Genomic DNA, 25,199 nt, shown 5'->3' on the forward strand with positions numbered 1-25,199 from the left:
AGAAAGGATTGTGAGCCCCATATATGACAGGATTCAGAGGAAGACCATACGCTAAGGCAGCTTCTATGACACCATTAAAAATTATGTCCCAGAACAAAAGTTTTTTTTGTTGTTGTTTATTGTTCTTTTTTTTTTTTTTAGATGGGAATCTCACTATGTTGCCTAGGCTGTCCTGGAACTCCTGGACTCGAGTCATCCTCCCACCTCAGCCTTTCAAGTAGCTAGGACTACAGGCACACATCACCACATCCAGCTCCAGAGCAAATGTTTTTGACATGTTTTCCTAGAATTCCCTTCCTAGGACTTAAGAGCAGGAAAAATAATGGAGCTATGGACTCTCTCCCCTTCCACCAGAAAAGGTTCACTTTTATCTGATTTATTTGCTGGTATTCTGCATAAAGAGTTTAATTTTGTTTTTAAGTTTCCTGCAAAAAATATTTGAAAATCAATTTAAGGGCCGGGCGCAGTGGCTCAAGCCTGTAATCCCAGCACTTTGGGAGGCCGAGACGGGAGAATCACGAGGTCAGGAGATCGAGACCATCCTGGCTAACATGGTGAAACCCCGTCTCTACTAAAAAATACAAAAAACTAGCCGGGCGAGGTGGTGGGCGCCTGTAGTCCCAGCTACTTGGGAGGCTGAGGCAGGAGAATGGCATAAACCCGGGAGGCAGAGCTTGCAGTGAGCTGAGATCCGGCCACTGCACTCCAGCCTGGGCGACAGAGCGAGACGCCGTCTCAAAAAAAAAAAAAAAAAAAGAAAATCAATTTAAGGACATATGGTAAGAGTAGGGAGCACATTAGGTGCAGCAGATTGAAAGACTGGATTGGCAGCCTGGGATCAGACAGTATTTCCTGAGCCTGTAAGTGTCTTGGGCTTGTCTAGTCCTGGTTTAGGAAGGAGAACCTGACCCAGCCTCAAAGATCTCATGGTCTGATGAAGTACAGGACTTTGCATATGAAGCTATCAGAGGAGGAGGAAAGACCCCAAGGCTGGGCTTTAGAAAACTTTAAGTCTGTCCTGGTGCAGTGGCTCACACCTGTAATCCCAGCACTTTGGGAGGCTGATGCAGGCGGATCATGGGGTCAGGAGATCGAGACTATCCTGGCCAACATGGTGAAACCCCATCTCCACTAAAAATACAAAAATTAGCTGGGTGTGATGGTGCATGGCTGTAACCCCAGCTACTTGGAAGGCTGAGGCAGGAGAATCACTTAAACCCAGGAGGCAGAGGTTGCAGTGAGCCAAAATCATGCCACTGCACTTCAGCCTGGCAACAAAGCCAGACTCCACCTCAAAAAAAAAAAAAAAAAAAAAAACTTGAAGTCTATCTTGGCTCAGACAGACAGGCTGAGATTTTAGGCTAGGCCCCACCCTTCTCTGTGTCTCAGACTCTTCCACTGGAAAACAGAGGTTGAACTAGATGATACCTTTGAGGTCTGATCTTCTATGATACACTCTTCACAATAATAATTAAGATTTATGCATATAGCATGTTGTTCATAGTTCTTTAATACCATTTAGGTCATCATGCTTTGTGCTCTAGTAAATTGCATCTGTGGCTAATATCTGTCTTCCCCACTGACTATAAGTCCTTTGAGGTTGCGTCTGATTCATTTCTGTGTCGACCCACTGGGCCTGACAGAGGCAGGCCTGAGCACACATTTGCCTTCACTAAACATCCATAGAGTTAAATTGCTTTAATAAAGTACTAATACGTGTAGAATGATCAGACTCCAGGTAACTTGGAAACACTTTTGTGGCACAGGTATAGGAAGGGCCAGAGGAAAGGGAAGCAGATGGACAGGTGGAGCTGTCTGTAAAGGCTTCTTGAAGGACGAGAAATGCTGACTTGAAGAGGGTAGGAAGAGGGCACAATCCCAAATGGGCTGTTTCTTTTTTCTACTCTCTCACTAGCTTTCCCTGAATAGGTGAGTTCTTGGTAGGTGGTGTGCATGTATGCTTACAAGCAGCTGAGGGACAAGGACATTGAACCTGGACATTTAGAAGTGAGATAACATGAAAGCACTTGGTGGGGTAGAATAGAGATCACAGACAGGTTTTGGAGACACATTAGGATGGTTGTAACACAGTATGGCCTTTGATTAGTCACATGAGATCTCCCATATGCATAAATATTCAATGCATTTTTACTGAAAATCTTCTTGGTGCCAGACATAGTGTTACATGCCAATGATGAAGTAGAGAAAGCTGCCCTGATATAACTGGCAAGGGAGATAGACCTTAAACAGGTAATCATACAAAAGTACAGCATGCTGCTGGGCATGGTGGTGTTTATCTCCAGTTCTAGTTACTCAGGGGGATAAGGCCAGAAGATTGCTTGAGCCCAAGAATTTCAGACCACGCTGGGCAACATAGCAAGATCCTTTCTCCAGAAAAAAAAGTACAGAGTGCTGTAAGAGCATATAAGAGAGCCAACTTCTCAGTCTTAGTTTCTTTTTTTTTTTTTTTTTTGTTTGAGTCAGAGTCTTGCTCTGTCGCCCAGGCTGGAGTGCAGTGACCGGATCTCAGCTCACTGCAAGCTCCGCCTCCCGGGTTTACGCCATTCTCCTGCCTCAGCCTCCCCAGTAGCTGGGACTACAGGCACCCGCCACCTCGCCCGGCTAGTTTTTTGTATTTTTTTTTAGTAGAGATGGGGTTTCACCGTGTTAGCCAGGATGGTCTCGATCTCCTGACCTTGTGATCCGCCTGTCTCAGCCTCCCAAAGTGCTGGGATTACAGGCTTGAGCCACCGTGCCCGGCCTCTCAGTCTTAGTTTCATTTTAAAATGGGAATGGTTGGGTGTGGTTGCTCATGCCTGTATTCCTAACACTTTGAGAGGCCAAGGTGGGACGATCACTTGATCCCAGGAATTTGTGACCAGCCTAGGCTATCATAGCAAACCTCATCTCCACACACACACAAAAATTAGCTGGGCATAGTGGCACATGCCTGTAGTCCCAGTTACTTGCTAGGCTGAGGTGGGAGGATCACTTGAGCCTAGGTGTTTGAGGTTGCAGACAGCTACGATCGTGCCACTGTACTCCAGTCTGGGTGACAGAGTGAGATCCTGTCTCTAAAAACCAACAAATAAAAAACAATAAAATGGGACTGGCAAGTGCTGCGTGAGATTGTGAGGATTAAATGATATAGTGCATGTGGAGCCCTCGTAAATTGTCCAAAGGTACAGCAAATAAACATTAGTTAATTTCTCTACACTACCTTGATGTTTTCAGGTATCCCCCATCTTGGTTAATTCTTCCTCTCAATGTCAAAGTGCTGAAGCTGACTAGTTTCCCTGAAAGAGAGAGGAGGGGACAGAGAGTGAGAGGAGAAAGGATCTCAACTGATCTCACCAGTGCCCTGAGGATTCCAAAGCGGTCTTCCCAGCCTATTCCTCACTGAACTCCAGCTCCTGGAGCTCACCAGTGATCCACAGGGGTCTTGGCTTAGCTCCAGTCCCAGCCCCTTTAGGTTACCCTTAAATCTGAATTCTCTTTTGCCTCTGCTGTGGCTCCAAGGCACTCAGGCTTCTTGGGGCTCCTCTTGATCCTTTGGTCTTCCCTCTCTCAGCTGGCCTCAGGAGTAGAACACAGTTTCCTCTTCATTACTCCTTTTTTTTTTTTTTTTTTGAGACAGAGTCACCCGGGCTGGAGTGCAGTGGCACGATCTCTGCTCACTGCAACCTCCGCCTCCTGGGTTCAAGCAATTCCCCTGCCTCAGCCTCCTGAGTAGCTGGAATTACAGGCATATACCACCATGCCCAACTAACTTTTTCTATTTTTAGTAGAAACGGGGTTTCACCATGTTGGCCAGGCCAGTTTCGAACTCCTGACCTCAGGTGATCCGCCCACCTGGGCCTCCCAAAGTGCTGGGATTACAGGCGTGAGCCACGATGCGTGGCCCTTATTTTATTTTTTATTTTTTGAGATGGAGTTTTGGCCTGTAGTCCAGGTTGGAGTGCAATGGCACGATCTCAGCTCACTGCAGCCTCCGCCTCCTGGGTTCCAACTATCCTCCTACCTCAACCTCCTGAGAAGCTGAGATTACACTTGCCTGCCACTGCGCCTGGCTAATTGTTTGTATTTTAGTAGAGATGGGGTTTCACCATGTTGGCAAGGCTGGTCTTGAACTCCTAACCTCAAGTGATCCACCTGCTTCAGCCTCCCAAAGTGCTGGGATTACAGGCGTGAGCCCCCGCGACTGGCCTCCTTTTCATTACTCCTCTTTATTGCTGCCCCCCAAAACAAGTCCAATATCCCATTTCGTGGGCTTTGATGGGCCAGAAAGGAGATAGCAGAAAGAACTAAAAAGAGGTTACAAATTAAACAAAGTTCTAGAGTCACAATCTCTGATCTTTTTTTCTTTTTTTTTATTTTGGAAATGGAGTCATGCTCTGTCGCCCAGGCTGGAGTGCAGTGCAGTGGCACAATCTCGGCTCACTGAAACCTCCACCTCCCAGGTTCAAGCCATTCCCCTGCCTCAGCCTCCCAAGTAGCTGGGACTACAGGCAAGCACCACCACGCCCGGCTAAGTTTTGTATTTTTAGTAGAGACGGGGGTTTCACCATGTTCGCCAGGCTGGTCTCGAACTCCTGACCTCAAGTGATCTGCCTGCCTCAGCCTCCCAAAGTGCTGGGATTACAGGCATGAGCCACCACGCCTGGCCAAGCTTTTGTTCTTAACTCCCTCAAGGAACTAAATGGATGAAAGGAGTGGGGACAATGGCCATGCCCTATCTTCCAAGAGGGTCCCTTCTCCCAGGCAGGCAGGACAATAGTTGTCCTGTTTGCCTCCAGGACAGCTTTGCATCTTTGAGGTTTTCTAAGCCAGGTGGTGGTACCCAATCATCTGGCATAATCCCCCCCACCGGGAAAGTTCTCCATCCTCAGTCCTGGTATTCTAAGAGCAACCCAACTATATATGCCCAGTTGATTTGGGATTCCCTGTTGCCTCCCTTCTTTCTCCCCAATTCTCATCTTTGCCATTTACTTGCTGTGTGATCCTAGGGAAATTGCTGAATAATAAGAAATAATCTTAAGAAAACAACTTAGATATGTTTTACATATGCTTTACACGTATTAACTCAATAAATATAACAAGTCTATAAGGCAGGTAATATTATTTCCATTTTACAGATAAGAATACTCACAGATAGGCTGGGTGAGGTGGCTCACACCCGTAATCCCAGCACTTTGGGAGGCCGAGGCGGGCGGATCACCTGAGGTCAGGAGTTCGAGACCAGCCTGACCAATATGGTGACATCTTGTCTCTACTAAAAAAAAAAAAAAAAAAAAAAAAATACAAAAATTAGCCGGGCATGGTGGTGTGCACCTGTAATTCTAGCGACTTGGAGGCTGAGGCAGGAGAATCCACTTGAACCACGGAGGTGGAGGTTGCAATGAGCCGAGATCACACCACTTCACTCCAGCCTGGGTGATAGAGCAAGACTCTGTCTAAAAAAAAAAAAAGAATTCTCACAGATAGGAAAATTGAACGTGTCAGATTTAATTTCCTTTGTAAGATGAATCTAAATTGTGTTACACCTCAGGATTGCTGTGGATATTCATTATACGAGATAACATGTAAGCTCCATGAGGGCAAGAAGGGTTGCTTATTTTATTTAGTGCTATATTCCTAGTGCCTAGAATAGTGCCTGGTATGGAAATACTTTGCTCAGTAAATATTGGTTGAATGAATGATTGAATGTAGCATGTTTAGCATAATACCTGGCACACAATAGTACCTTCTAAAACCATAGCTATTGTTTAACCTTGATCTCTCTTGCCTCCTCACCTGGCCATCTAATTAATCACCACATATTTCTCAAATCTGAACCCTTTTCTATTCCCATCATTATTGTCCAAATTAGAATTCAGGTCTTGCCCAAGGTCACACAGCTAACATGAAGGTGAGCTGGGTTATCAGCACAGGTCTGTCAGACCATGTCACTTGTTTCTAGCTTCTACCTTCTCCAATCCTTTCTCAACACTATTGCCAGAATAATTTCTGCAAATCACAGTTACCTGATCTTGGCATAATTCTTTAATGGCTCTGAAATTCCTTGCAGAATAAGAGCCAGCAGTTTTTGAGCACATTACGAGAAGGACTGTGCTAATTGTTTTATACTTATTAACTCATCTAAGCCTTACAAAATCCTACTTTTTTTCAGATGGAGGAATCGGAGGGCAGACAGATTGAGTAACTGGCCCAGAGTCACACAGCATTGCTTGGATGTGAATCTAGGCAGTCTATCCCAGAACCCCACTTCTCACCCACACTCCCCAATCTGTGAGTCTGCACAGCCTCCCTGACTGCTTTAGACTGTTACTTGTCCTTCCTCTGTGCTCCCTCACCTATTCCTGTACCAATCCCTCTCAAAACATATTGACATGTGCTAATTATCTACACACACAGACACACACATACACTCACCCCATTTTTTTCCCATAAAAATGGAGCTTTTTGAGAGTAGCAACTAAGTTGTTACAAATAGGTGCTCAGTGGGTGTTAAATGAATGAATGAACATTGCAAGCAAGATTCTAGAACTGACTGTGGATAAGGAGATGATTCTCTGTGTGAAACTAGCTTAGGAAGAGTTGTTGCTAGAAGCTAAGGTATCTCCTCATTTTCTACCCAGCCAGACCTTGGGCAATTTCTCAGCGATAGCGATACTTTCCATTTTTGGACACCAGGGAGCGCTACTAATAATGCAACGCAAACTAGGGGATTCATAAACTTTTCTGAGCAGATTTTGGACTCTCAATTATTATTTCTAGCAAAGTCTCCCTCATTTTCCGAATGAAAGCTGTTGGTAACCAGAAACCCTGTGGTGTGAAGAAAGGATAGATAGGCTGCTGTACAGAACACACATCATCATTAATTTATTCACTTAGCAAAATGTTTATTGAGTACCAGCTATGTAATGGGCAACCTAGACTGTGAAAATATAAAGATGAATAAAATGCAACCCTTGATGAGCTCAGAGGCTAATGTAGAAGATACATACTTATTAAATAATCATAATTCAGCTGTGCATGGTGGCATGTGCCTGTAGTCGCAGCTACTCAGGAGACTGAGGTGGGAGGATCGCTTGAGCCCGGGAGTTCAAAGTTGCAGTGAACTATAGTTGCACCACTGCACTTTAGCCTGGGCAACAGAGTGAGAACCTGTCTCTAAAAACAAATAAATAAAAAAAAATAATATTCCTATTCAAAAAATAAAACTCACTTGAGCCCAGGAGGTTAAGGCTGCAGTAAGCCATGATCGTACCACTGTACTCCAGCCTGGGTAACAAAGACCCTATCTCAAAAAAAAAAAAAAAAAAAAGAAGAAAGAAAAATCATAACCCAGTTATATAAGTTTACTCTAAGGTATAGAAGAAGACTGAAGAGACAGGGCAAGTCAGGCAAGGTGCTAAAGCGGGGTGGAGCTTTTGAGTTTTTCTAAAAATCATAACCTTTGATTTATGATAAGGTATCATCATTGGTCAGGGCATGGATGCTTTTATTTAACTTGAGCTGAGACTTGAAGGATGGGGAAGGAATCCCAAAGAAGAAAGCAAGCTTGGCTCTCACCTGCCACTTTATCTCCTCAGCCTCAGTTTCTTCATCTATAAAATGAGTTAAGTAGTCCCCTCTTATCCATGGAGAATATATTCCAAGACCTCCAGTGGATGCGTGAAACTGCAGATAGTATCAAACTCTATATATATTGTTTTCCTATACACATACCTATGATAAAGCTTAATTTATAAATTGCATACAGTAAGAGATGAACAAAAATAGTTAATAATAAAATAGGTCAATTGTGGTCTCTCTCTTTCCCACCTCTCTCTGTCAAAATATCTTATTGTACCATACTTACTTTTTTTTTTTTTTGAGATGGAATCTCACTCTGTCACACAGGCTGGAATGCAGTGGTGCAATCTTGGCTCTCTGCAACCTCTGCCTCCTGGGTTCAAGCGATTCTCCTGCCTCGGCCTCCTGAGTAGCTGCAATTACAGGCGCGTGCCACCGCACCCTGCTGATTTTTATATTTTTAGTAGAGACCGGGTTTCACCATGTTGGCCAGGCTGATCTTGAGCTCCTGACCTCAGGTGATCCACCCACCTTGGTCTCCCAAAGTGCTGGGATTACAGGCTTCAGCCACTGCACCCGACCCCATACTCACTTATTTTTGGACAGAAGTTGACCTCAGGTCAACCTGGGGACCACCGTGTAGCCCGTTTTATCTAGCAGAGCTTCTTTGAGGAAGAGATGAGATAATACATGTGAAAACTCTTGCAAATAGTGGAATAGAGGCATAAGAATTAGTTAATCCAATTTGATTTAGCCAACAACTTCAGAACATCTAAGCAAGGCCCTAAGATTAATGCAAGGGAGATATACTGCATAGGTATAAAAAGAGAGATGGGAGAAAGCTCTCTGTTTCCTCCTGAGGCTTACAATATGGTGAAGGGTCCCCTTCCTCCCTTCCTCCCTCCCTCCCTCCCTTCTTTAATTTAGGATTTATTTCTGTCTTTCTGTCTTCTTTGCCGGATCTCTCCTCTAGTCTATTATTTTCTTCTTCTGTCTTTCTTTATTTCTTTCTTTCTTGCTTTTTCGTTACTTTCTCTCTCTACTCTCATCTATCATTACTTCCTTCCTTTCCTTCCTTCTTCCTTCCTTTCCTTCCTTCCTTACTTCCTTCCTTCCTCCTTCCTTTACTTTCCTTTCCTTTCCTCTTTCTTTCTTTATTCTTCTTGCGTTATTTCTTATTCGGCTTTTTCTTGTTATGTTTCTTTCTTCTTTTTTCTACAGATTCTTGCTCTATCACCCGGGCTGGAGTGCAGTGGCAATCATAGCTCACTGCAGCCTTGACCTCCTGGGCTCAAGCCATCCTTCTGGCTCAGCCTCCTGAGTAGCAGGGACCACAGGGACACACCACCATGCCAAGTTAATGTTTGTATTTTTTTTGTAGAGACAGAGTCTCACTATGTTGCCTAGGCTGGTCTCAAACTCCTGGGCTGTAGTAATCCTCCCATCTCAGCCTCCCAAAGTGTTAGGATTTTAGGTGTGAGCCCTAGTACATACCTGGGTTCTTGCAAGGGTCACACTTTTAGAAGGATGAAGCGTAGGGGCTATAGAGATGAGGGTCACAGTTTCTGATCCAGGAAGATCCATCAGATTTCAGAATCTTTTTATTTTGTAGAATATTAAAGCTGCACAGCGTCAATAATCTGGTAGCTGACCAATTTATAGTTGGGGAGACTGAAATTCAGAGGGCAACTGACTTTTCTAGTGTCACATCGTGATCTTTGAGGCAGAGAAGACACCAGAATGTTCTTCCTGTTGCCTAGGCTGTGGCTTTGGCTCCCAGGTACCATTTATTTGTTATTTTGTTTTAGTTTTGAGATGGAGTCTCACTCTGTCACCAACACTGGAGTCCAGTGGTGTGATCTCCGCTGTCTGCCTCCCAGGTTAAGGTGATTCTCCTGCCTCAGCCTGCTGAGTAACTGGGGTTACAGGCACGTGCCACCACGCCCAGCTAATTTTTGTATTTTTAGTAGAGATGGGATTTCATCATGTTGGACAAGCTGTTTTCAAATCACTGACCTCAAGTGATCTGCTGGCCTTGGCCTCCCAAAGTGCTGGGATTACAGGTGTGAGCTATGGTGCCCGGTTATTTATTTTTGTTTTTAATTGTGGTTAAAAAATATATAACATACGTTTTACCATCTTAATTTTTTTTTTTTTTGAGACAGAGTCTTGCTCTGTTGCCCAGGCAGGAGTGCAGTGGTGCGATCTTGGCTCACTGCAAGCTCCACCTGCTGGGTTCACACCATTCTCCCGCCTCAGCCTCCCGAGTAGCTGGGACGACAGGTGCCCACCACCACACCTGGCTAATTTTTTGTGTTTTTAGTAGAGACGGGGTTTCAACGTGTTAGCCAGGATGGTCTCGATCTCCTGACCTCGTGATCCGCCCACATCGGCCTCCCAAAGTGCTGGGATTACAGGCGTGAGCCACTGCGCCCAGCCTCATCTTAATCATTTTTAAGTGTACGATTTAGTCATGTTAAGTACATTCACATTATTGTGCAGCCAATCTCCAAAACTTTTTTCAACTTGTAAAACTGAAACTATTTCCAGCTCTCCCCTCTCCCCAGTCTCTGGCAACCACTACTCTACTTTCTGTCTCTATGAATTTGGCTGTTTTAGGTACATTCATATAAATGAAATAACAGTATTTATCCTTTTGTGACTGGCTTATTTCACTTAGCTGGCTATCCTCAAGGTTCATCCATGTTGGAGCATTGTCAGGATTTCCTTCTTTCTTAAGGCGGTGTAGTATTTCATTGTACATATGCACCATATTTTGTTTATCCATTCATCCATCCATGAACACTTGGGTTGCTTTCACCTTGTGGCTGTTGTGAATAATGCTGTTATGAACATGGGTGTATAATTTTCTTCAAGACCCTGCTTTAATTTTTTGGGTGTACACCCAGAATTGAAATTAGTGCATCACAGTAACTATTTTTAGTTCTTAGACACCATTTTAGCATCACAGGAAATTCGACAGGCTCCAAGAGGTTTAAGGTCTTGGTGTAAATTGGTAACAGACCCTAGCTTCCTGCCTGCAAGACCTGTTTGTTGTACCAAATAGAGAAGCACCCATAACCCCGAAGAAATCATGTGGTGGTGAAAAGAAATGCTGTAGTCGAGTTTGAAGGAAATTGTGTTAAACATGCTTTACTTTGCTCATTTCTTTTATGTTCTCTTAGGCAAATGAGTGCACAGGCAGGAGAGCTGGCTTAGGTAGAAATGATGAACTGTCAGTCTGAGTGATTAATCTGGGCTGCAGACATGTTTTCTGTGGCCTATATAAGGTTTTATTCTTTTAAATGCATTGCTAATATTTTTTAAAAAAGGATATGTCATATGAAAGTCCAGATTTCCATCTTCTCTCTCTCTCTTTTTTTTCCAAATTGAGACAGGGTCTTGCTCGTTGCCCAGGCTGGAGTGCAGTGGTGTGATCATGGCTCACTTCAGCCTTGAGATCCTGGATTTAAGTGATCATCCCACCTCAGCCTCCTCAGTAGCTGGGACCACAGATGCCAGATACCACTCATGGCTAATTAAAACAATTTTTTTTTGTAGGGATGGGGGTCCCACTATGTTTCCCAGGCTGGTCATGAACTCATGGGCTCAAGTAATCCTCCCACTTTGGCCTCCCAGAGTGCTGGAATTAGAGGTATCAGTCACTGCACCCAGCCCATCTTCTCTTAATGACATTCCAGCAATACTAGGCTCACCTTTCTGCCTGCTCTCCATAATCCCCACCATTCCCCATTACTCCTACCAACGTTTCTTTTCTTTTCTTTTCTCTTTTTTTTTTGAGATGGAGTCTATACTGTCCATCAGACTGGAGTGCAGTGGCACGATCTCGATTCACTGCAAGCTCTGCCTCCCGGGTTCACACCATTCTCCTGCCTCAGCCTCCCGAATGGCTGGGACTACAGGCGCCCGCCACTATGCCCAGCGAATTTTTTTGTATTTTTAGTAGAGACGGGGTTTCACCGTGTTAGCCAGGATGGTCTCGATCTCCTGACCTCGTGATCCACCCGTCTCGGCCTCCCAAAGTGCTGGGATTACAGGTGTGAGCCACCACACCCAGCCTCCTACCTACTTTTCTTAATTGTATTACCTACCTGCCCACTTTGCCATTTGAATTTAAGACCCCTGGCTCAAAGAATAGGTCTAGGAGAACCTAGGTCAGGGTTCAACTGTTCTGGTCAATTTTCCAATATTCCGGTATTGAGTGTTAGTTTTTAGTATCTGAGTGTTCAAGTGAATTAACTCATGTCATCCAGCTTTTACAGAGCACTTACTATGTTCAGGGTCTATGGCTGAGTCCTTGTGTAACAGAGATGAATGAGGCACAGCCTCTGACCTGAAGAGTGGCAATCACTATCTATTGGGGGAGGGGCAGACAGGTGTATGGTCCAATTTTGGCCACAGACTGATTTTGAACGGGTGGGCAGAGTAAAAGTTTCTAAGGAGACACATTGAGCTGTATCTGGAAGAATGAGAGAACAGCTACATGAGGAACTTTGGAGCAGGGGAGAGTGTTTCAGGCGGAAGCAACAGCAGTTACAAAGGCCGTGAGGTGGCTGAGTTTGACGTGTTTAGGACCTTAATGAAGGCTAGTGTGACAGGAGCTTAATAGAGCCGGGGGAGTGGTAGCAGGTGACGTTAGCTATGTATTTTTATATCAACGGCCTAACCCTTAAGCCAGGCAGCTGTTGGGCAAATCCGTGTTCCCAGTCTTCAAAGGCCTTGCTCAGAACAGGTAGCTGGTTTAGCACTGTCAGTCAGAGGAGGGACTGGGCCTAATCCCTTCCCCTGCATCTGGTGCCAAGGACAGGGTAGGGTACAGAGGTTTCAGTCAAGATCTGCTGACAGCACGCTTGAGAAAAGAACAGGAAGTGCAGGCTTTGTTGAAGGAGGCTCAGGCGTGGCTCTCTCTTCTTTGGCGCACTCACTCTCAAGTCGCTGACACCTCCTCCACCAGAGAGGTAGCTGGGAAAATGAGATGCAGGGAGGAATCATTTACAGGCCCCACCGAAAAACCTTAAAGGGCTGGGATCTTGAGGGGAAGGTAGGAAAACGGGCTGTGAGAGCTAAGGGAGGGCATCCCACTTAACTTGGAGGGGAGGGGAGGTGGGGTCAGGGAGGCAGATGGCACCCTTTAGCCCAGACTCAAGGAATGTGTAAGGGAATTTTAGCTAGAGTGGTTTGGACATTTCATTTTGCTTTCTGGCATCATCATTTCCTCTGAAAACACTCGCAGGCCCCTCTGGCCCTAGTGGGCCTCCCCCGGGGCGGGTCTTAGCTTTACTCCTCAACCCTCTGCAAAAGAGCAGGCCCTCCCAGGAGCGCAAGTCCTGTCTGCAGTTCGCCGATGTTTCCACCAGGGGCCGCTGCGCACGGGCGACGAAGCGCGCGGGTTCCTGAGCCGCAGAGAGGCGGAAGTCGATTGGTTGTCAGGCGAGGCGGGAGGGCGGAGCCTGGGAACTGGCAGGGAGTTGGGGGCTGGGAGCTCGCCCCCTGGCCGAGCCGAGCTGGGCTGTTGTCGCCTCAGGCGGCTCCTGGGAGGTTAACGTTGTGTCCTGGGCCTCTGTTTAGACCGCCTCTATAACTGAGGCGAGTGGAGCAGCACCACGGCCCGGAGATCGGGGCAGGGCAGGTGTTGTCGCCGCCGCCGCAGGCCTGAGTTACCTGAGTAACTGCGGGTCAGGGACCCGCCTGCGGGCCGGCGGTTGGCGCTGGAGACTCTGGAGGGGGAAAGGGAAGCTGGTACTTGATCCTTTGCGCGGGAGGGGCGTCCTGGCAAAGACTAGCGCGGGCTGGGGGTCCGGGGAGCCGTCTTCACCGGTTATTCCGGGATCCAGACGGGCGCTGGGGCGGGCCCGGGCTTCGCTGGGGGCCGGGCGGCGCGGGGCGGGCCCGCGGGAGAGCACGCCCTCGCTCGCCCCGGGCCCGCCCCGCGCCGCCCGCGCCGTCCGCCCGCCTGGGAGCAGCTGTCCTGGGCCTGGCCTGTGTGCGTCCGCCTGCTGGACCTGGGCACCGCCAGCCGCCTGGGCACGGGACTGGGCGGGGGCGCTGACCTCGACCTAGGAGGCCCAGGATCCTGGAGACGCCCGCGCCCTCAGGACCCTGCGGGTCGCACGCCCTCCCCAGCTTCTGCTGCTAGCCGCTCTTCAGCAGGGCGAGGTCAGGTGCCCCCTTCTTGCCTCTTTTCTCTGCTCTTCCTCCCCCACTCCTGTGCCCGCAGAGACTCCTGCCGCCCCCTCCCGCAGGGGTGTAGTAAGCTGCGGAGCTGACAGCAGCCCCGCAGCCACTCTGCCCAAAGTCTCCGGAAGCCGCACGAGCTCAGGCCGCCGCAGCCCCGGCGGACCCACTATTGGACCTGAGGAGCCAGCCCTCCTCCCGCACTCAAACTTGGAGCACTTGACCTTTGGCTGTTGGAGGGGGCAGGCCTGCGGGTGGCTGGACAGCTGCGGAGCCGCGAGGGCATCTTGCCTGGAGACCGTCGGCTGCACTCGCGGGCTCCTGGCTTTGCCTTTGGGATCCCGAGGTGTCCACATCAGACGCATGTTGACTGAGACCTAGAGTCATGGATGTATGCGTCCGTCTTGCCCTGTGGCTCCTCTGGGGACTCCTCTTGCACCAGGGTCAGAGCCTCAGCCATAGTCACAGTGAGAAGGCGACAGGAACTAGCTCGGGGGTCAACTCTGAGGAGTCCACTGCAGCAGGTAAGGCCTTGCTGTGGGCTGGACTGGGCTGGAGGCTTTGGCTGAGAACTGAGTGGCCCGAAGTGGGCAAGTTGAAATCTAGGTTTGTACATGTGAGGTTCATGGAGGATCCACACATGGCACTGCCTGTTCCAGGTAGTCCAAGAAGTTCTTTCTGGTCGGTAGTCATGGCAAATGTCTCTATCTTTCCTGAACAACTCTCCTCATCCCCGCTTCAGGATTTTTTTTTTCTTGGCAGTAATAAGAAGCTTTTGGGGCAACTTGACCTTTTGGATCAGCAAGGAAAGACCCCATCTTAGGCCTACTTGTCTGGAAGAATGGCCTGGTGAGATGATAAGTTCATTGCTCCTAGTCAGTTTTAGTACTGAGCAGCATGGGGGAAGTTGGGGCCACTTATGTTGGAAAGGGAAAGTTAAGGCTAGGCCAGCTCTGTTGCCTGAAAGCCTGGTGTTCAGGTGTACCTATTCCAACAACCGTGGGAACCCTAGTCCCGCCCTTCCCTTAGGTAGTCTTGTCTCTTTGCTGTGTGCATTTGAAATGTCCAGACAGTTCCTTAGATGGAATCCTATTTACCACTAGGGTGTTAAATGGCCTTTTCTTGACATAGACATGATGTAATTCCTGGGACCACTTGTTGCTTATTCTGTTTCTTCTGACTGATGAGGGTGGGAAATCCAGCTACAGTTCCCCCCTTCCCCACCGCCCAGTCTGCTTGCTAGGGAAACCATGCTACTTTTGATCTGTCATGGTTTTTCCTATGCAGTTGTGAAGGCTTATCAGGCAGCAGGAACCCTGGTATACTTTTGCAGTAGAAAGGAACACTTTTATGTTTTTTTTTTTTTTTTTTTTTTTTTTTTGAGACAGGGTCTTGATCTGTTGTTCAAGCTGGAATGCAGTAGTGTGATCACAGCTCACTACAGTCTCAAACTCCTGGGTTCAAGTCATCCTCCTGTGTCAGCCTCCCAGTAGCTGGGACTAAACACAAGAGTCATTGGGCCTGGCTAACTTTTTTTTTTCTTTCTATTTTTAATTTTTTGTACAGACAGGGTCTCTCTATGTTGTGCAGGGATCCCTCCCAAAGTGCTGGGATTACAGATGTGAGCCACTGTACCCATCAAGGAACTCTATTAAAATCCAGTCATTTTACATAATGCTTAGAAGATCAGTTCTCTTTTCTCATTTGTCTCACCCTTTGGCTGTGATCTGCCCAAAACTGTGACCTGCAGAGTTGGGGAGAGTTTATAGATGAGTTTTTTCTGAGCATAAGCAAGTTCAAATGAGGGGATGTCTCAGTGGGCACCTGCTGATACAAGTAAGAAAAGGAAATAATAGGTCATGGTGGCTGGGGAGTTTCATGGATGGATCCAGAAGCTGGCTTTGGTGGTAGACCCTTTATTGGGCAATACCTTTTTAAGTTCCAGATGTTCCAAGGGGGCTAGTTTCCAAATGAGGCCAGGGTTGCCCATATTGTAAGTAGGATACCTGGCTGTTGCTTTCTAGATAGGTTCTTCTTGCGTATTAATCCTGTCTCTCCATAGAGAGTCTCCTTGACCCTTGACACCTGACTCAAAGCTTGGTTCTCATTGGGCTATGAAGGGAAAGACTAGTGGGCAAATGTAGATTGAACTGTGAAGTAGACCTAATTATCATCTCTTGCTGTCCCAGTGACATTCTTTTTTTTTTTTTTTTTTTTTTTGAGACGGAGTCTCGCTCTGTGGCCCAGGTTGGAGTGTAGTGGCGCGATCTCAGCTCACTGCAAGCTCCGCCTCCTGGGTTCCCGATCGCTCACTGCAAGCTCCGCCTCCCGGGTTCCCGCCATTCTCCTGCCTCAGCCTCCGAGTAGCTGGGACTACAGGCTAGTTTTTTTTGTATTTTTAGTAGAGACGGGGTTTCACCGTGTTAGCCAGGATGGTCTTGATCTCCTGACCTCGTGATCCGCCCGCCTCGGCCTCCCAAAGTGCTGGGATTACAGGCTTGAGCCACCGCGCCCGGCCGACATTCTTATTTATAACTGATAATATGTCTTTTTTCACTCCAAAATATGAGTGCCTGACATAAAATGAATATTTTTTGGGGAGTGGCTGTTCTATATTTTAGACATAAACTAAAGGGATGAAATTTTGAATTTTAGACATTGGCTATTAGGAAGGTTGTTTTGTTGTTGTTGTAGTTGTTGTTGTTGTTGTTGTTGTTGTTTTTTTGCTTGAAGTAAAAGGCATTCTAGCCTTCCTCACGACCACCCCATGACTTGAGTTTTTGGAGACAATTCTTCACACAGCATGTATTTCAGAGGCCTGGCTATGCTGATTATACCACTTAGACCTACTCTTGCTCAGTTTAGCAACTGGTTTCTGTTGTCACAATAATAGTGAATTCCAGGGAGGAAAGTCTCAGAGAGACCTTAGGTGCTGTGAATGTCTAAGGTTTGTGGAAACCTGGAGGTTCCAACACTATTGTTATGGTAGCTTTTCCCCTTGGGTCTGCCTGGCGTTTTGTCTGACTCAGACAGGGACTTATTTTTGCAAAGAGGTGATTCATATAGACTGGGATCTTCAAAAGAGTGTGGAGAGAAACTTCCTATGCAACTAGGAACTCTTGCATCCTTTCCAGCCTCTCTGTATCCCCAGAACACAGGAGGAGGTTTACTTGCTCTTAAAACTACTACTCTTAAAAATCAGATTCAGCATACCCAGCGAATTTGTGTGTTCTCTACAGTTTGTATTTTACAATTACACAGCTGTTGTTCCAACAGTCTCACAATAGCCCTGTTACAATGCAGGGCAGGTGGTATTGTCCCCATTTTTATGGGTGAAGAAACCTGGTCCTGTGCTTGGTCTTTCTTATAGGCAGGTCTTCTGATACTTAAGTCTTGGATTTCTTCCATCTTCTTGGGTCCTGCCCTGTTAAAGGAGTGCTAGGCAGGGCCGGAGAATGTTGCTTTCCTTCTGACAATTAGGCAGGCCCTGGTGACTCTGTAGCTGAGAGCCAAGAAAAGAGCTGCACTTTTTTTCTGCTCTGGAGAGTGTTTTGCAGGGGCCCAGAGAATTTGATTTTTTCTCTTTTGGATGTATATACCCATCTGTCTCTTTTTAGTTAGTTAAAATATTTGATTCTAAGAATGATTTAGTTAAAATGCTTATGGCCTTAGCATGCATACAATAGACACTACGAAAGCCTGATCCTGGAGTGAAGGCAGGTGCTCTGCAAGGAGGATCTCTCACTGGGCCGTGGAGAGGCCATTCCTGTCACCTTCTGGCTCCTTAATACCTATACACCCAGCCATGCTAAGTCACTTCCTTAGTAAAGATCTCTGCCTGCCTGTGCAACTCTGGGGCTTGCGTTTCTGAAGCTGGCCGGATACAGATGCTTGGAATCACCCTTAGACTCTAGAAAACGACAATGGTTTCTGTAGAATGTGCATGAGGGACCTCAGGTGGAGTCTGGAGTTGTGGCTGCCAGTGTTGGAGGTATCGAGGGCCTCTAATCAGGAACTGTGGTTTGGTTCAGTGTAGCTAGGACAGGACCTTGGAGGATAGGCATCTAGGCAGTGTGCAGAGTGCAGGCTGGCTTCTCAATCAACCTCTGATGGAGTGGCAGTCCAGAACCCTGCCTCCCATCCCCAGCTAGTTGCTGCTGCCTCCAAGGCTATAAATGGCCTGGCCATCTTGGTAGCTATGCTAATTTTAGCTGAGGGTGGCTCCCGGAACTGGGCTAGGGCCAAGAGCAGGTAGGTGGGGCTTGGCTGAAGCTAATACTGGGGCCCGGGGAGAGGGACACACTAAGCCTGGGGTAGCCAGGATATAATCTGCTCCCAGGCCTCAGCTTTGACAATCACCCTTAGCTAGGTTAATTGATTCAGCAAACACTGAACAATGCCAGCTAATGTGGTATTTATTAAACAAGTATTAATATTTGAGTGCCTTCACTGGGCCAGGTAATATGTTCCTGTGGGGATTTAAGGATGAACAAAACAGACATGTTCCTTCCTTCATGGAAGTTACAGTCTTGTTGATGAGACAGATAATAAACACATAAATAAATATATTATCTTGTGGAAAGTGGCATGGAAGAAAAAACAGGATGCTATCATGGAGAATGAGAGGGGAACAGAGATTTAGTTAAAGCCTGAACATAATTGTAGGACAGATTAATACAATAACATCAATGATAATAATAGCAACTAACTTTTTTAGAGCTTACTATATGTCAGGCACTATTGAAACATTTTGTTTTATTAAATTCTTATTACCATGCTGTGTTATGTTATCCCCATTTTATAGGTGAGAAAATTAAATCGTAGAGAGGTTAAATAACTTGCCCATGTTTACACAAATAATAAGAAAGCCAGAATTTGAATCCAGGCAGTCTGATTCTTCTCTCTACCTCTACTTTAGCCACTCTCAAAACTTTCTGATAAATACTGCAATAGAGGTATTGTATATACATGCAGAAAGCTGTGGGAAGCCCAGAGGAGTAAGTGACTAACCCTGCCTGGGAGAGCTGGGGGAGGCTTTACAGTTTCTTTGTAATTTTTCTCAGATCTTGAGATGAAAAGCGGCTGCCTAATTCAAAGGTTAAGAGATAGAAACATCAGTTAGTTCACCCCACCTATTTTTACATATGAGGAAACTGGCATCCAGAGAGGCATTAGAGGTTTCATGGTGGGTTATTAGTAGAACTAGACTAGGAAATTTGAGTCAGGGACCTTAACTTAATCAGTTTTTCAATTTATAAGTCAAAATAATGGGTGCTCACTGCTTGCTTTTCACTATGGAAGGAACTTAGGGCTACTGAAGAAGTCTGCGTTTTGTAAGGCCACATGTATTTAGGAAATATTCAATACAACATAATGTACAGGCTTAATGATGTGCAAAATCAGGCAGTATAGACATTGTAAGCTAAGGGTTAAAAGAAATCTGTGTGGGCTGGGCTAGACTAAGGTGGCTGCAGAGGGCTTCCTGGAAAGGAGGGATTGGGTGGAGGCAGAAGAGAACAGGAAAGAGTAGTCTGACTTGGGGAGGTTGGAGGAAAGGGGGCATTGTAAATATCTGGTTTCACTGTTTGGTAGCTGGATGATAATTAGGCAGATTTGCTTCATTGTTGGCCAGCTACCTCACATGAGCGCCCGTAGGTAGGAAGATTGCAGTCATGTGTGATCTAGTAGTGGTTCTATTTTTTTTTTTTGAGACGGAATCTCACTCTGTTGCCCAGGCTGGAGTGCAGTGGCACGATCTCTGCTCACGGCAAGCTCTGCCTCCCGGGTTCATGCCATTCTTCTGCCTCAGCCTCCCGAGTAGCTGGGACTACAGGCGCCCGCCACCATGCCCGGCTAATTGTTTTGTATTTTTTTTTTTTTTTCCTAAGACAGAGTCTTGCTCTGCCGCCCAGGCTGGAGTGCAGTGGCTGGTTCTCAGCTCACTGCAAGCTCCGCCTTCCGGGTTTACGCCATTCTCCTGCCTCAGCCTCCTGAGTAGCTGGGACTACAGGCGCCCGCCTTGTCACCCGGCTAGTTTTTTGTATTTTTTAGTAGAGACGGGGTTTCACCGTATTAGCCAGGATGGTCTCGATCTCCTGACCTCGTGATCCGCCTGTCTCGGCCTCCCAAAGTGCTGGGATTATAGGCTTGAGCCACCGCGCCCGGCCTGTTTTGTATTTTTAGTAGAGATGGGGTTTCACCTTGTTAGCCAGGATGGTCTTGATCTCCTGAACTCGTGATCTCCCATCTCGGCCTCCCAAAGTGCTGGGATTATAGGCATAAGCCACCGCGCCTGGCCTCTATTTTTTACTGTAATTTAGAAGTAATGATGAGTGTAAATAATACTTTGAGATATCTGTAGCAATGTAATGTGATATGAAAACATCTGTTGATTTCTATTGATGACAAAATCACAGGTATTGCTAATATTATTGTGGTTGGTTGCTCCATATGTAATTGAAGGAAATGCTAACTTTCAGTAAGAGAATATTGAAAACAAAGATGTAATTTCTTTCCCATCCAAATTCACAGGCCTCCTGAATTCTATCTACGGGCCCCTTAGGGATATGGGGCCTTCGTGTTAAGAACAGCTCTTTGGCAAGGAAGTGATGAGATCTTGTTGAGGGGAGTAGTTTCCTAGGTCTCTATAGGACTTGGGTTTCAGCCCCGAGGGGCCCCTCTGGTTTCCTGCTGGGTAGCCTTTGATATACATTGCTGAGTGGCTTCGTGGGCATGCTGTGGCACACTTCCCTTTGTGGGAAATGATTCTTTAGGAAACTCAGCAGGTCTGGTTGCTGTCAGGCTTTTAGGGAGAAAAAAAGAGACCCAACTTGGCCTCCAGAGCTTTGTTGTTGCTGTTGTTGTTACTGTTGATTAAAAAAATCATGAAATATTAAGATATACAACAAAGTATAAATAATAATACATTGAATACCTTCAAATGACTTTGAAAAAAATTGTGGTCTAAAAGCAGGAAATCATCCCAAGACCTTGTCTTACCCTAAATTCCCCCTAAAAAGTAAGACCTGGGATAGGGCCTTGCAGAGAGTTTATTTCGGAGAAGTGACTTCAAGAAATGAGGGATGGGAATTGTAAAGAATGAAACAGGGAATGGACAGGTGCACTATGGAGCTAACACCACTGTGAGCATCTGAGGCTCAGTGCCACTTAGATACCCTCTGAGAAGCCTTATAGAAAGCACTGTAGAACTGCATTCTACAGGTGATAGAGGAGGGGAGTATTTATCCACCACCTCACCTTCACTGGCCAAGGGTTATCCCAGGAGGTGCTACCTCTTCTGTACTCCGGAGTTGCATATGCATCAGAATGACTGAGCAGGTTCCTTTAAGTACTGTATATTGGCCACCACACCCAGCTAATTTTTTGTATTTTTAGTAGACACAGGGTTTCACCGTGTTAGCCAGGATGGTCTCGATCTCCTGACCTCTTGATCTGTGTGCCTCGGCCTCCCAAAGTGTTGGGATTACAGACGTGAGCCACCGTGCCCAGCCAAGTAGTCCCCTTTTATCTGTGGTTTCAGTTACCTGAGATCAACTGAGGTCTAGGGGTAAAAAAAGTATATATACATGTATAAGATACATGCTGTTGTCTCGACCTTCCTGGGCTCAGGTGATACTCCCACCTCAGCCTCCCAAGTAGCTGGGACTGCAGGCATGTGCCACCATGCCCAGCTAATTTTTCTATTTTTTGCAGAGATGAGGTTTTTCCGTGTTGCCCAGGCTGGTCTTGAACTGTTGGACTTAAGGGATCTTCCCAGCTTGGATTCCCAAAGTGCTGGGACTACAGGTATTAGCCACTGTGCCCAGCCAAATCTGAAAATATTAAGTGGAAAATTCCAGAAATAATTAATAAGTTTTAAATTGCACACCATTCTGAGTAGCATGATGAAATCTCATGCTGTCCTGCTCCATCCTGCCCAGGACGTGAATCAACCCTTTGTCCAGCATATTCATCTACCATAAGCTACCTGTGCTTTAGTCACTTAGTAGCCATCTTAGGGATCAGATCAACTGTCTTGGTGTCGCAGTGCTTGTGTTCAAGTAATCCTTATTTTACTTAATAATGGCCCCAAAGTGCAAGAGTGATTGCTGACATATTGTTACAATTATTCTACTTTATTATTAGTTATTGTTGTTCATATCTTACTGATTTATAAGTTAAACTTTATCATAGGTATGTATGTGTAGGAAAACATAGTAGGTATAGGTTTGGTGCTATCCACTGGGGGTCTTAGCATGTATTCCCTCAGAATAAAGGAGGACTACTGTAGTTTCATTGTCTTACTTCAGCTATACCCAGACAACATGCATAACTCTGGTGTGGCAAACCAGGCTTTTATTCAAGGCTTACTGTAGGCCATGGGGAGACTGTTAATAAAGTCTGGGTGCTAATATTTGACCTTAGCTCCAGCTGTACTCTCTTATTGAGTATATCCACCCTCCCTAACTTCACCTACAGTCTTGAAATGGCTGAGCAAAAGGGCCTGGTCCCCACTGCATTGGTTACTTATTGGGGTATAACAAATAATGCAAAACAGAGAGGGTTAAAATAATAAGCATTTATTATCTCATAGATTCTGTGCATCAGGAGTCTGGATATAGCTTAACTGGGTGCCTCTGGCTCAGAGTCTCTCATGAGATTGCAGTCAAGCTGTTGGCTGGGGCTGAAGACTCTGTTTGGGGGAGAGTGTTTGCTTTTAAGCTAGTTTACATGGTTGTTGGCAGGCCTTGGTCCCTGGGCATATGGGCCTCTACAGTGGGCTATACTGGACATGATGATTGGTTTCCCCTAGAACAAGTGGTCCAAGAGAGTGAAAGAGAGAGTGCCTAAGATGGACACCTCCATCTTTTTATCATCTAATCTTGGAATTGATAGGCCATCACTTCTTCTATATTCTGTTCGTTAGTAAGTCCAGCCCATCCTCAAGGTGAGGGAATTACATAAGGGCATGAATACTAGGAGGGCAAGGACCACTAGGGGTCATCTTAAAGGATGCCTCTGACGTTGCCCAAGGGCCATGCTCTGGGGAACAATCACTTCTAGGTGCTGCGGCCTTTTAGTTTTTCTTTGACTTCCTTTGCTTACGACCTAGAGTCTTGTGGAATCTTTTTATACTCCCTTTTATATTGTGTCTCTTGGTTCATGCATTACTTCATTGCTTTGACATGACCTATCCTTTTTTCCTTCTCCCTGGACTCCTGGGCTCCAGTGTGAAACCAGCTTTTTATCCTAGACTGTAGTCCTGCCTCCCAACCTTTTTTGTTTGATACCTTTTATTTTGGAGCCCATTGTACAGCCACTGACTTTGGAACCTTTACTACTCCAACTTGGCTTCTGAGAGTTAGATTTGTAGATGGCATTGCATTGGGACTCACAATGACAGATGAAAAACTTTATTCTGACTTTTTAGGCCATTGGTGTTAGGTGCTAGGACTTCAATCATAGTATGTGAAAGCTGGAAGGGGTTTTAGAGACCATCTCTCCCAAACTTTTTATTTACATATCAGAAGAACAAACTTCCCCAAGGTTTTGGTAAGCCAGGGCTAGAATATAATTTTCTCTGATTCTCATTCATATGTTGTTCTCACTCTGCTGTGGAGCTGTCTACCCTAATGGAACCTGTTTGAATTGTTAGGAGGTCTGGGACCTATACAGAGGAGAACCAGGAAGCAGTTCACAGTTTTATATTATGTTCATAGAAATTGGTCTGGGCAGAATTAGGGATATACAAAGTCAAATGTCAAGTGCTGCTTCTTTGCACCTATCCAGCTAGAGAGGTTTTTATATTAGGCACAGAAAAAGAAGCCCAGCAATATCTGTTTTATATGGTGTTTAATATATGCACCCTGTACCACTCTTTTGAGAATATCTGTTCAGAGCTATGAGGAATCTGTTTGCTGGGATGTATAGAATAGGCATCTGAAGGAGATGGGTCAGAGCCTTATGTTGTATGTCTCACCATTGAGCCGTTCAGCTGGCTCCATTATGGATTTGGGGCCTCCACAGGCAGAGTAAATGTATTAAAAACTTTGTGGGGTTACTGTTGGCCACCTGGAAAGTGCCAACGGGAAGCTCTCTGGGCACTGAGAATTTGACAAGTTTACCTATGTTCACACAACTTGCTAGGGCAGGTGAGACTTGAAGAGGGATGGCTGTGGTCCTGTCATGTTTATCAGAATGGAGTAGATTTCTTTTGTGTGAGAAGTCATGCAAGAAAAATCCGGAAATGAGCCAACAGCATTTACACTTGTTTTCTGCTGGGGAGCATGGAATAGAGAAGGTGCAGGTTCTAAAATTTCTCTACGGGTGGTGGTTGCTTTCCTGACTCAAGAGTTCCAGCCCCAGACCACTTTGCTCACTCCATCTCCCTCTGCTCCCCTTGCTGCATTCTTGGCCAAGCCAGGCTTTTTTCTTTGTTCTGATCTGCAGAACAAACTTTTATTTATACTGCTTCACTTTTGTTTTCACTTATGTCATTTAACTTTCCTTCAGAATGTCTTTACCTGTCCTTCTTTATTCCTACTTCCAGTCCTCTATTAAGTCTTTCCTGACACTAATGCTAGCTGTGAGATACTGCTGACCTCTGAACAAACTCTGGTAGCACTTACTATCTGCAGTGCTCTCTGTACACTTTATACCCTGCTTATGCCACTTACAACAAGAGGCAACTTGATATGTCTTTTTTTTATTTTTATTTTTTTTGAGACAGATTCTCGCTCTGTCCCCCGGCTGGAATGCAGTGGCGCAATCTTGGCTCACTGCAACTTTTGCCTCCCGGGTTCAAGTGATTCTCCTGCATCAGCCTCCTGAGTAGCTGGGATTCCAGGCGTGTGCCACCATGCCCAGCTAATTTTTGTATTTTTAGTAGAGACGGGGTTTCACCATGTTGATCAGTCTGGTCTTGAACTCCTGACCTCGTAATCCGCCCGCCTCGGCCTCTCAAGATATGTCTTTTACAGTAAGCTAGTACCCAAGAGCGCTGGGCATTGGTTTGAGTTCTTGCTGACAGTATAACCCAAGCTCTCAAACGACAGTTTCCTCACTTGAAAAATGGAGTTATCAGCACCATAAGAGAGGGTAAAGAAAGAAAGAAAAGTAAAAAGAAATTAAAACTGTGTTTTATTTATTATTATTATTTTTGCAGATTTCCTTGTCTCTTAAGGGCAAGAGCCATGTCTGGTTTGTTGGCTGTAGTACATATCCTCAGTACCTATGAGAGTGCTGGTCAGGGAGTATGTGCCTAATAGAAATTTGTTGAATAAATGAATGAATAACAATGAATTGATCTTTGGATTTAGTAGGTAGGGAGGGAGAGTACCAAGTACTTGACATCAGTTCCTGTAAAACACTTAGACAAGCATGCCCTGGGATTGGGATAGAATTCACATGGTGGATTTTCTGAGGAG

General features: G+C 45.9%; 1 protein-coding gene across 3 annotated transcripts in view; it reads left to right on the top strand.

Annotated features, from left to right (window-relative positions):
- The first annotated feature begins 11,883 nt into the window (after positions 1-11,883).
- STIM1 (stromal interaction molecule 1) overlaps positions 11,884-25,199 on the top strand; it is a 218,053-nt gene continuing 204,737 nt past the window's right edge. Inside the window, exon 1 of one of the 3 annotated variants that reach the window (XM_030917547.1) lies at positions 11,884-12,640. Coding sequence is in view for 1 of the 3 variants with exons in the window: in XM_010366943.2 (XP_010365245.1) it covers positions 14,159-14,297 (139 nt within the window). In the remaining 2 variants the exon portion in view is untranslated. Of the gene's footprint in view, positions 12,641-13,595; positions 14,298-25,199 lie in introns of those variants that run through there. The other 2 variants (XM_030917548.1, XM_010366943.2) reach the window with 2 other exon arrangements.

Source organism: Rhinopithecus roxellana, chromosome 15 (assembly GCF_007565055.1).
Source record: "Rhinopithecus roxellana isolate Shanxi Qingling chromosome 15, ASM756505v1, whole genome shotgun sequence".
NCBI classification, from domain to species: domain Eukaryota; kingdom Metazoa; phylum Chordata; class Mammalia; order Primates; family Cercopithecidae; genus Rhinopithecus; species Rhinopithecus roxellana.